Here is a 12,613-nt window from a genome sequence, read left to right as displayed (position 1 = left end):
TACCAACTCATAGACCTAATCATATTTGAAAAGCAAATTCGTGTACATCGACTTAAACTTAATTCACTGGAGGGGCAACAACAATTAATATTTTTTTTCTTTGGATTCCCATCAGTAAGTCCACTAACAGGATAAAATCCTTTTTACAAAAAAAGATATATATTTTCAAGTGCGAACTGAGACCTCTGGTTAAGAATTAAAAAACAATCCAACCATGGCACCATATTTTTCGATAATATCAGTTATTGCATCGACTACAATTGGTCAAGCTTTTCGTTTTCGCGATGATCAGGCGGAGAATTCCGGCAAACGGGGCAGGTAGACTTCATCTTCAACCACTCATCAACACACTGGACATGGAAACAGTGTTGGCACATAGGTATGAGTCTGATTGAGTCTCCAGCACTGTACTCAACTAGGCATATTGGGCAAGTTAGTGCGTTAAGCCCGGGAAGTCGTAGACTTTCACCAAGGACTACCTACAAAGGCGAATTCAAAATTTAAAGTCAGCGAATTCAAATTGAGTATGATCATATGTTTATGCTTTAATGTTATTTATTTTTGCTTATGTATATACTATTAGAATTAGAAAAATATGATGGAATCTCAAGAAAGAAAATTCAACTTATAAGAGATAGGAGAACAAAAACAACAACACCACCAACAATAATATCATATTCACTGAAATTTTATGAGTGGGTCTGAGAAGGATAGAGTGTGAGAGACTATTTCCGTGAAGTCTTCAGGTCAAGTGAGCAAATTCAAGTATAAAGAAGATGAAAATAATGAAGAACATATAGCAACTAATAAGAGAAGCAGTGTAAAACCTACGAGAAAGGATTAAGTACAACAAAAAATAGTGCAGTAACCCAAACACAATAAACAAATGATGATAAATATCAAAAGCAAGAACTACAAGAATACGACTAATACAACGACAAACACCAATAAACCCGAACCCTCAAAAAAACAAGGCAACACTTCACTACCTACTAACCTTCTATACTAATACACGACCTCCACACCCTCCTACTAAGGTCAAGTCCTCGTTAATCTGAAGCTTCATCTTGTCCTGTCTAATCACCTCTCCTCAATATCTCTTCCGTCTACCTCTACCTCTCGTCGTGTCTACTATATCCAACCTCCTGCTCCTCCTTATTGGGTGTTTGCACATCTCCTCTTCACATGTCCAATTTCCAAACTATCTAAATCAATCTCGCTTTCCTCATATTGTCTAACACAAATACTACTCCTACCTTATCCAGAATAACTTCATTCTTTATCTTATCTCCTCCACCACCTAATTTATATGTCATATGCATTTCAAATAAAAATTAATAATTTAAAATAAACTTACAGAACTTGTTCTAAATCTTCCTTCTGATTACCTTTTGGTACGATTGAATCGTACAATCATCAAGGCCTGAAGTAGGTAGAGTTACTATCACGGATGATTCCCGAGGCAACGTAGATGTTGCCTCGAGAACCTGGAGCCGACGCCGGCGAATGGCGTCGAGATGCAATCGACACGCTATACATATTAAACAGAGGAGGGATGGTACAAGTAAGGAAATTGTAACCATTAGGACTAAAACAATTGTTTCACGAGAAGTCATGCTTGTGAAAAGTTTTATTTGTGAGATGACAACGAAACTAGAGAAAAGCCAATTAATAACAAGATTTCCTAAATTATTACTCCCTCAGTCTCAAATTAATTATCATATTTTTATTGTTAAAAGTCATTTTGACTTATTTTTGAAGTTAAATTACATCAGATTAATCTAATATTTTATATTGTAATTAAAATCTAGACATTCAAAAATTATGTGATAAGTATTATAAGTTGCAATTTTTCTTATGTTAATTTGATGAAAATATATTTTAAAATATTAATTAGTTAAAATAATTTTCAAAAGCGAAACATGACAATTAATATGAAACAAAAGGAGTGAGCACTTGGTCAATTTGTGTTATAGTCGTCTACTAGCTAAGTTGACATTATAATTTAATTTATTTAATATATTCCTTATTATTGTGTGAAGGCATGCTATTAAATATCATCATAATATCTACTAATTAAGTTGACAATATGTTTTAATATTATTTCCTTTGTACTGAAGATTCGTCATACATAACATTTTGAGCCAACTCAATACTATTCAGCATAGTTTCTAATAAAGGAAAATTCTTCTTTGCTAATTGCTTACGCTTTTAGATAAAGTGATCATACAATTGAAGTTTAGCACCTAAAATTTTAAGTTTTCTAAATATTTATTTAACATGTACAGGATGAAACTAATTTAAGAAGTTGAGTTTTCAGCACAAAAGTTCTTTATTAAACTCCCTTTTTCCATAATTGATTAAGAATTTTGTGAACTCAACTATTTTGAAGAAATTGAGGGGCCAATGTCCCTTCAGATTCATGAAAGCTAATTAAGTTCCTTGTATTTTATTTTAGTATTCAAATGCAAACGTTACATGATAATCCAGTCATCAAGGAAAGGTAAAACTAATGAGTCTCACATTTAAAAAATATTTAAATAATGTGGATGACCATAAATTTTAAGTTTAATTTCCATCATTATAATTTATATGTAGTAATATCCACACCTTCCTTACCCACGGTATCGTCTTTGTTAAGGAGCAGTTCATGTGGAACTTTTCGCCATAAATTTTGATTCAGTCAAATTTCAATGTAGATATCAAACACCAGATAAAAAAACTCTAAACAAAAGTTGCCCGCTCCTCCGGGTTTTGCTACAAATTCTTTCATCACAAAATATAAAGTTTTCCCCATATTTATATCTTCATTGCTCTTGCATCAACCTGAAAAATCAGAATGTAAACTACATTTTCCAAAAAATAATTCGAGAATTTACTTATTATAATTATATCAAACTTTATCTTAGGTATCATCCTTAAAATCAATCAAGTAGCACAAAATATAGGACTATAAGGCCCAAACTAATGAACCCACATAGGTAGCATATCATACGGTACAATAAATAAATAAATAAATATATATATATATATATATATACATAAAATGCCGTTAATGGCTTTGGCGGTTCTGAACACAATAAAATTACTCAATTGCCGTTTATAGTATTTTTGCAAGAAAAATCTATTGCCACAATGCCACTAACTATTCTTTTGTTGTAGTGATACGATGCTATGAATATTAGTGCTACATCCATTCATAATTTGATATACGGTATGATGATATCTTATCGAGCAACTTACAAAAATGATCATAGTTTTAGAGTTATTAAATTAAAATAGCTATAAATATGATATTTACCAAAAATGACTATAGTTTATGTCACGATCCAGACCGCCGTGATTGACACCCATACTAACCCTCCGGTGGGAGAACCACTACTACAACCTGACTAAGCAACTTTAAGAAACTAAATCATTTAAAGATACGGAAGCAGATTTAAATGACGAATTAAATATGGAGTTCCCATAAACTTCGAAAGTTTAACAAAAACAACTAAGCATGACCCTAGCGGAAATTCAACCCCTAGACCTGAAAGTCATTGTACCAAAACTCTACCAATCAACAAGTCTAAGAAAAAAGGGGTGCAACCCCGAAAACTAAACATGAGGAAAAGTCTGAATGAATAAATAGCCTGAGTCCGAAAAGAATGGACTAAACTAATGATGGATCCATGGCAGCTTGAAAGAACTGGCTCACCCTCGAGTCTGATCTCGGTCAATGATCTCCTAGCTAATTTCTGTCAGTAGCCGCCTGAAGATGCCCTGTACTCAATAAAGAAAGAGTAAGTGCAGTATCAATACACGAAACAACGGTAAACTAGTAGGATCACGCGACTACTCTAGTAAGCGCAATATAAGAAAGTAATTACAACACAGTAAACACACATATACATGATGCATAATTCAATTATCATTTTAGGAGCAATGTGCAATACCATAGTATCAATAACAAGTAGATATGACAGTTACAATGGTCCTCTCATAGAACCCATACCCAAACTATTAGTGTGTCGGAACGTAACACCTGATCCAATATATGTGTGTCGGAACGTGACACCCGATCCAATATATATGTCGGAACGTGACACCTGGTACAATATATGTGTCGAAACGTGACACCCGGTCCAGTCAGCACAACCACAGTCACAATCACAACCATAATGAACAGTGCACGTAACAGGTTCATGGAGTGTAATTGTTCATATATAATTATTTCCTTAGATTCGATTCATGTTTCCCTATTCACATACATACATGCATGCATACAATGGAGCAATTAACAGGCATATATAACACAACGGGAAGTCAAACCATCACCTACCTTGAAACAAAGCCTGAACACTCCTAAGACATTTGTGCCTTCCCTTTCTGGAGTCTTTCTGCTTGTTCTTAGTCTAAAACAAGTAATTAATGCAAGGATTAATAAACAATGCATAATTTACCCGAATTATAACAAAATACCAACCCAAGGCCAAACCCATGACCCTAATGCTCAACTAGGGCTTTTCCCACCATTAACTTCAAGCCAAAACCCTCCCCCAACGATAATTAACAAGGATTCTAGGTTCTAAGAATCAAAATACAGATTATGGGAGTAATTATCTTACCTTTAGCGCGAGAATTCTTGGGAATTTGAAAAGAAACTGCCCTGGGTTGTCCCTTAGCTCTTAAGAACGAGGTTTTGCAGAAAATAACATTTTTGGGGTTTTTCTCCGGTTTAAGTCGCAACTGTCTCGCCACAGCAGTCCAGCCCTGGTGGGATTAATTCCGCCTCGGCTGCTTGCACGAAGACAGAAACTCGGAATTTGAGTTCCAAACTCCCATTTCGCAACACATCTTCAACCCTTGACGTTCTGAAACTACCCTTTCACGCCAAGATCAGTTTCAGGAGTTCTACTCCCGAATTCGATTCCCTAAAGCCATACAGGCTCCTTAACGTCTTGGCTATCCACTCACGTGATAAAAATCATAATTAAATCCCCCCATCCGTTACCGGATTGCCCTAGACCTCACCTGACTCAGATTTCGTCCAAGTTTGGCCTAGGCGAGAAATTTTCAAGTTACTATTTAGAAGTTTTCTGGCCCAAATTTCTTCCCCATTGGCTTTTTCATAACGACGGAAACAAGTCGTTATAGTTTATGTCATAATCTTTCTATATTTAATGTATCAATAGTTTTTTTTAAAAATACATTGATATAATTTTAATTGTAATGCACTAAATAAGGTGATTTCTATTATTGTAATTGACTGGCCTTTAATTACTCCCCTCAAACTCTCAACTTCCCATTATTAAATTAACAATACATAATTACCTATTCAAGATTTTTGTTGGCTTATGGATTTTTTTTTTTGATTAATAAATAAATATCAGGTATAAAAATTATTATGAATAAAACATATACACATTTGTATGAACTAATGGCCAATTTATGAGCCAAAAAATCCATTTCATATACAACTTTATTAATCTGTTATAATTTCATTATAAACAAACAAATTTATGTTATTGCTATTAGATGATAATGGCTAAACTAATACGTAAATACTAAGTTAGAAATATAAATACTAAAATAAATAAATAAATACATTTAACTAACATACAAATGAATACATGGTTTACTATATATATATATACATACAAAATTATATGGATATTAACTAAATATATATAAAAAAAATACATGAATATTAACCAATGGGCAATACAGATGAATACATTAATTTAATATATATACATACAAAATTACATGGTTATTAACTAAATATATTACAAAAAATTACATGAATATTAACCAATTGGCAATACAGATGAATACATTGATTTAATATATATACGTACAAAATTACAAAATTACATGGATATTAACTAAATATATACAAAAAAAAAATATGGATACTATCAATGGGCAATGACTAAGTGAGAAAAAAAAAATACTACAATACATATATATATTTAACTAACATACAAATGAATACATTGAATTAAAATATATCTATACAAAAATACATGTATATTAACCAATAGGCCATGACTAATTGAGAAAGATGTTGAACAGACAAGACAAATGAATATATATGAATTGGAATGAAATTTGAAAAAAATAAGGTTGATTTGAAAGAGAAAGCTTTGGAGATGATAAATAAGGAATAGTGACCGTAAAACATGTCTGAAAATAAATGATTAAGCATGTAATATCATATTTGCTATTTAATATTTAAATAAATCCATAATAAATAAATAAAATATACTATAGTTATGTACCTTAAATATATAACAAAGTTTGTCATATTATGTAGTTTGTCATGTTCTCTTAAGGAGAGTATAAAAGAAAAATACGATAAATAATTTGAGATAAATAAGATAGGACAAACTATATTATATGAGTGTTTGACTATTACTCTTATTTGTGTCTTAAGATAAATAGTATATAGTATATAATTATGTATCAAAGATATATAATCATGCATAAATAGTACATAACCATATATAAATAATGTATAATCGTCTTTTAGCCACTAGTGATTCAGGGCTGTAATAAAGTATAGATTAAACACAATTTATTTAATTTAATTTCCTGTTTAGGGTATTATATGGAACAGAAGGAAATATATAATTAAGTGGCTTAATTTGTTTGTGGTAGGAATAAGATCGCATTAGTTATTATACTTAAAAAGTCTACATTCATTTAATTAATTAATGGCTGAAGAGACATGGAAAATCTATAATCCATGTGAAAGATAATTACACATATTACTATTATATATATATAGAATCTTATCTTATGTTATATAAAATCTAATGTTATATTACTATTATATAATATATAACAAAAAAGATGTAGGAGACTTATAATAAGAGGCAATTAAATCTAGATCTAGCTAGCCACCACAATACTTTCACATAGACAAAAAAAGGCTCACTGGGAGACTAGAGATCATCAACAATTTCAAGCTCATTTTGTGTAAGTACTTTTATGAACATGTCATTCCTTCCTTTCTCTAATGTTAATGTGATGTTTCTAGTCAAAATCTAGTTATTTTCTTGTTTAGGAAGGGTTGATATTTAATTGAGTTTTTTGAACATGCAGTTTGAATCTTTTAATTTGTATTTTTTTTTCGAGAATTTCAGAAGTTGTGAAAACTATTTAAAAAAATTTCAATACTTATTAATTTTATCAAATAAGTAAAAATCATAGTTCATTGACAAGGTATCTGAATATTCTAAGACGACAATTGATAAATCACTTATTTTAATGTTTCTTTTATAAATAAATATTTGTGATTAAAAATTTCAGATGTACCTAATTTTACAAAGATTAACTAGCTAGTCAACAACAACAGTAAGCAGGGGTGTACATGGCCGGGTTGGTTCGGGTTTTTCAAATATCAAACCAAACCATTTGTACTGTTGGGTTTTTGAATTTATAAACCAAACCAAACCAATAAAATTTGGATTTTTCAACCTCGGGTTTTTTCGGGTTTTCCGGTAAAGTATTCATACAAACATACAATTTACTTGTACTTCAAATATTTCTTTAGTCCTACCAAAATATAACTATCTAAGGTATTTCTTAAGAAAATAACACAAAATATGATATGATTAATGACACTAAAATATCCAACAAAAATAATAATAATGAAATCGTATAAACAAATATTGCAAATTATTAAGTCATAATGAAAATGATCTCATGCTAAAATAAGTTTAATAAGTATTAGTTACATGACTAAATATTAAAGGAAATTAAATTTAGATTATGTATTTTAATTGTCTAAACCTATGTAAAACTAAAAAACAAATATTCAATATTATTGTCATTCTTAGTGTTGAATTGATTTTCTTTTTGCATTAGTATTAATTTGATTTTGATTTAAGCTTTATTATAATTACCAACATCTATGTATTATAATCTTTATTGGACCATTAAGAATTCTAACTTTCAAACATGAAATAATATATTAAAAGATAAAAACTATGAAAAAGTATAAGAAATATTTTAAAATTATATCAAAGTAAATATTTTTATGTATAAAATAAAATATTAAAATTATATACATAATGTCAGGTTGGTTTGGTCTCGGGTTGATTTTTTTTAGTTGAAACCAAACCAACCCAAATATAGTCGGGTTTTTTTTTCTCAATACCAAACCAAGTCAAACCAAACCACTAGTCGGGTTTTTTTTCCGGTTTGACTCGGTTTGAGGTTTGGTTCGATGTTCGGTTCGGTTTTGTACACCCCTAGCAGTAAGTAACCTGTTAATTTTTAATATCACTCTTTCACATGGTATGTCTAATCTCTTCATACCGAGCATGAGCCTGCTTCTTACAAAATTTAAAATGATGGTTTTTTTAAGAGCAACTTTCACATATAGCAAACAAAAAAATCATATTTGTATGCTATAGCAAAGTTTGCATAATTGTGCTCTATAGCAAACATATATATGTATAATTCGTTATACATATACAATTGAAAGCTATGTCTATTTCGCTATACATATATACAAAAAGAAGCAATTGTATAATTCGTTGGCTCCTCTTCAGATTTGTATAATTTCGCTAGCAGGGCATTTGTATAAATTGTTGTTAGCCTCTCGTTTGTATAAATCGTTGACAAAAATATTTGTATATAAAAAATCACTCTCTCTTTCGCTTTATACAAACATAAATTATACATTATATTTGTATAATTTGTGTTTGTATAAAACGAGAAAGACAGAAAGGCAAAAGAGAACTGGGCAAGGGAATATTTGTATTGTATAATTATAAGTGTATAAAATGAATATATATGTATTTGCATGTGTATATACAATTTTCTTTCGCTTTATACTAACATAAATTATACACTATACAAACATAAATTTTACATTATATTGTATAATCTGTGTTTGTATAAAACTAGAAAGAGAGAAAGGCAAAAGAGAACTGGGTAGGGAAATATTTTTATTGTATAATTATAAGTGTATAGGACGAATATATATGTATTTGCATGTGTGTATACAATTTTCTCTCGCTTTATACAAACGGAAACACAATTTATATAATTCTGTTGTATAAAGCGAGAGAGGCGAGCACAGAGGGAGCGAGCGAGAAAGAGAGAGTGGCGAGCGAGAATTTGGAGGGAGAGAGGCGACTGACAAACGTTTGCTACGGGGCGCAATTAAATCAAACAGTAGTTACTCCATTTATTTTAGATTATAAGTTTGCCATTATGTACAATTATCTCTTTTTTTAATACAAAATATAAACTTATGAGTCAAGTTTTATATTTTAAAAATTCAAAATCACAATATGAAATCCCAATTTTTTTTTTTTTTTTAAGAATTTGAAATTTGAAGTTATTATCTCAAATTATGCATATCCAAATGTTGATTTAAATCATGAGATGAGAATTACCTATAAGAGAACAAGTGAAGTTTCTTAAACACAAAAAAAGCGAGAAGTTAGTTGAATTAACTTTAGTTATAATTAACAATAAAGTTGAAAAGCGATGCAATTGATAAATCATTGTAATAATTTTAATTACCATATTGAAAGTCGAATTAATTAGAGTGGATAGATTTTAACTACGTTAAATTCTTACTCCCTCCGTCCCTATTTACTTGTCCACTTTTCCTTTTATAGTTGTCCCTAATTATTTGTCCATTTGACAAATTAAGAAAGGACAATTTTTTTTTTACCTATTATACCCTCAATTAAATGATTAATTACTTTGAAAAATGTTAAACATTTCATCCACTTCATAATTAATTGGGGTAAAATGATAAACTCATTATGTCATTAATTGTTTTCTTAATAGGTGTGTCAATTCAAAAATGGACAAGTAATTAGGGACAGAGGAAGTATTTAAGCTTTTGGGGAATTGAAAACAATCCATAAATGCCTAAAAAAGCTCGAGATATAAATCAAAATTCATAATAAGACTAAAAAGTATTGCTATCAGTTAGGCGTGAACGTTCGCTTCTTCAGTTTGCTTTATTAAACTTTCATTCGATTTATTGATTTTTAATTTTGAAATAGTGTGCACCAAATATTGAACCAAATAAATTCGATTTGGTGATTTTAAAACAATTTTTTGATGTGAATGAAAAAATAAAATAAGAACAAAATTAAAGTATAAGACACTTAAGTGATGATGTGTTTCACCATGAAACACTTATTATGCTTAAAAAATATTTTTTTCTTTATCAAAAACATTGTACCTCTAACTACTGTTCAAGGAAAACAAAGACGAAGACGAGTCCCATACATCGAACACTAAATCAAAGAATCGAAAAAAAACATTGACATCAAACAAAAGGATCAAAATCGAAGAAGTGAATTAGTTCGATTCGATTTTTCAATTTTTTGAAAAACTCCTACTATTAGTACACCACATATTAATAAAATAAGATAAATTTTGAACAATTTTGAAGTGAATAAAAAGCTAGATCATAAGATCCAAAAGATATAAAACTATTAGAACAATTAATGGAGGAAAATTTATATATGTACCAAAGAACTGAAGATATGTTATATCTAGAATATATCATAAATAATATTAAAGAAAATCCGAAGAGGCTCCTCTCCATTAATGATCTCTCCAGTTTTTCCTAGTGCTATTTCATATATAGTTTACATGTGTCCATTTAATTTTTAATGGATCAGATTAATTTTCTTGACCAAATATCATTAATCATAATTATTAGTAATTCTCTCTCATCTCATTTCTTTCTCAATCAGCAAAGAAACACTTCTTCCCTCTCCAAAACTCTCAATCAAAAAATTGAAAATTAAAATTACATCAATATTTTAATGTTTTTACATTTACATATGAACAACTAGGGAGACTCTCAAAAGAGAAAGACTGAAATTGAGTGATTTGCCCCAATTAAAGATTACAATTATAAATACCACAAGAAAAGAAGACCCAAAAAATAAATGGAGAATTTCACCAGAAAAAAAAAGTATATGAAAAAATATTTTCCTACCCATTTTTCGTGCCCTTTCCAGATCCTTTAGTTGGCTTTTGCAGAAACTCTAGATTGAAAAAAATGATGTTATTTGCCCCAATTAAAGATTACAGTTATAAATACCACAAGAAAAGAAGACCCAAAAAATAAATGGAGAATTTCACCAGAAAAAAAAAGTATATGAAAAAATATTTTCCTACCCATTTTTCGTGCCCTTTCCAGATCCTTTAGTTGGCTTTTGCAGAAACTCTAAATTGAAAAAATTGATGTTACGAAGAAGACAACATAGTTTTGTGGATCACCATTGTGATCGAACCAAGCTTCAAAGAAGTAGTCTCATGGGTTGAATTTTTTAAATTTTATAATCCAAGTTCATCCTTTGAATTTTGTCTTCTTTTATCACGATATGAAAATAATAAAAAGAAAAAGCGATTTGTTGTTGACAAAGCAAATTTTTTGTTGATTGAGAAAATGTTTGTTGCAGAATTAAGTGAGAAAGAAAGAGATGAGAGAGGAGAGAGAAAAAGAAATAGTAATAATCATGATTAATAATATTTAATCATGATTTAAAGATTATTTTATTTAAATAAATATAAATTATTAAATTTTAAAATTGACAAATATTATTAAATTAAATATATACTGAACCAACCGAAGAGATTAGTGTATCGGAGAGGAACCTCTTCCAAGAAAATCATAGTGTTTTCAATAATTTTGAACATTTGGGTCCACTTGCATTTTCCTTGGTAGGTGTGATTGCAGCATTTTTAAGACATTATTTTTTCATTTGTGGGTCCTATTTTACACCTAATGCAGTTGGCCATTTAATGAAATTTTTAATATTAGATATGTTATAATATTTGTGACAGTCAAGCTTTTAAATTTGTAATGAGTATAATATTTGAATAATTATTAAAACTTATAAATAAAATAAAATAATATAGTCAATCTTTTTAAATTTAAAAAGAACTTTCTTTATAAATAATCTGAAAGAAATGAGATCACATAAAATAAAGAGAGGATATTCATTGTAGCATAAATTGTTGGGCATGTGCTAGTACGAGCCAAGGGGTTAGAGCTCCCGGGCAGAGGCGTATCAACGATATTTCGAAAGGATGAGTGCACTATTACGAAAAGATGCATTTAAGATATAAATTTTATCGTTTTTACTTCTACGTTCTTAACACTGAACCATTAAATTTTAAAAATTCTAGGTGCAACATATATAATACTACTAGTTTTAGATTTTAATATACATATTTGATTTAATTATATAAAAAATTTACCGTGCTAATTTTTTTTAGGAATTTTCAATGTTACAACTTGAAAACTTTGAAAGATTAAAGCAACAAAAAACAAAAGAAAAATTGATTGAAACACCAAAAATGTTACCGATAATAACTAGGAGGGGTGTTACTAACAAAAATTAAATAAATATATAAGATTTAAATTTTTATGTTTGCTTAGAGAGATGCTCCAAATATCATTGTATTATTATGTGCTACTTTTAACGTGGGTTCACACCTCTATATTTAAATATTCTTAATAAAATATAACACCACTATATATGATCTAGAGAGGGAGCATGGGTTCACGTGAACACAAATATCTCTGGTTAATTTTTCAAGTCTCACATTCTGTTTATTATTTTATGCAGCA

General features: G+C 29.5%; 1 protein-coding gene across 1 annotated transcript; it reads right to left on the bottom strand.

Moving 5' to 3' along the window:
• Positions 1-254: 254 nt before the first annotated feature.
• On the bottom strand, positions 255-1,616 carry LOC125865508 (RING-H2 finger protein ATL20-like). Its single transcript, XM_049545703.1, has 2 exons — positions 1,389-1,616; positions 255-479 (listed from the first exon to the last, which is right to left on the bottom strand). Exons 1-2 carry the CDS (start codon positions 1,614-1,616, stop codon positions 255-257), a joined length of 453 nt encoding a protein of 150 aa, XP_049401660.1.
• Between the last annotated feature and the right edge of the window lie 10,997 nt (positions 1,617-12,613).

Source organism: Solanum stenotomum, chromosome 5 (assembly GCF_019186545.1).
Source record: "Solanum stenotomum isolate F172 chromosome 5, ASM1918654v1, whole genome shotgun sequence".
NCBI lineage: Eukaryota > Viridiplantae > Streptophyta > Magnoliopsida > Solanales > Solanaceae > Solanum > Solanum stenotomum.
This window is presented reverse-complemented; position numbering and strand designations above follow the sequence as displayed.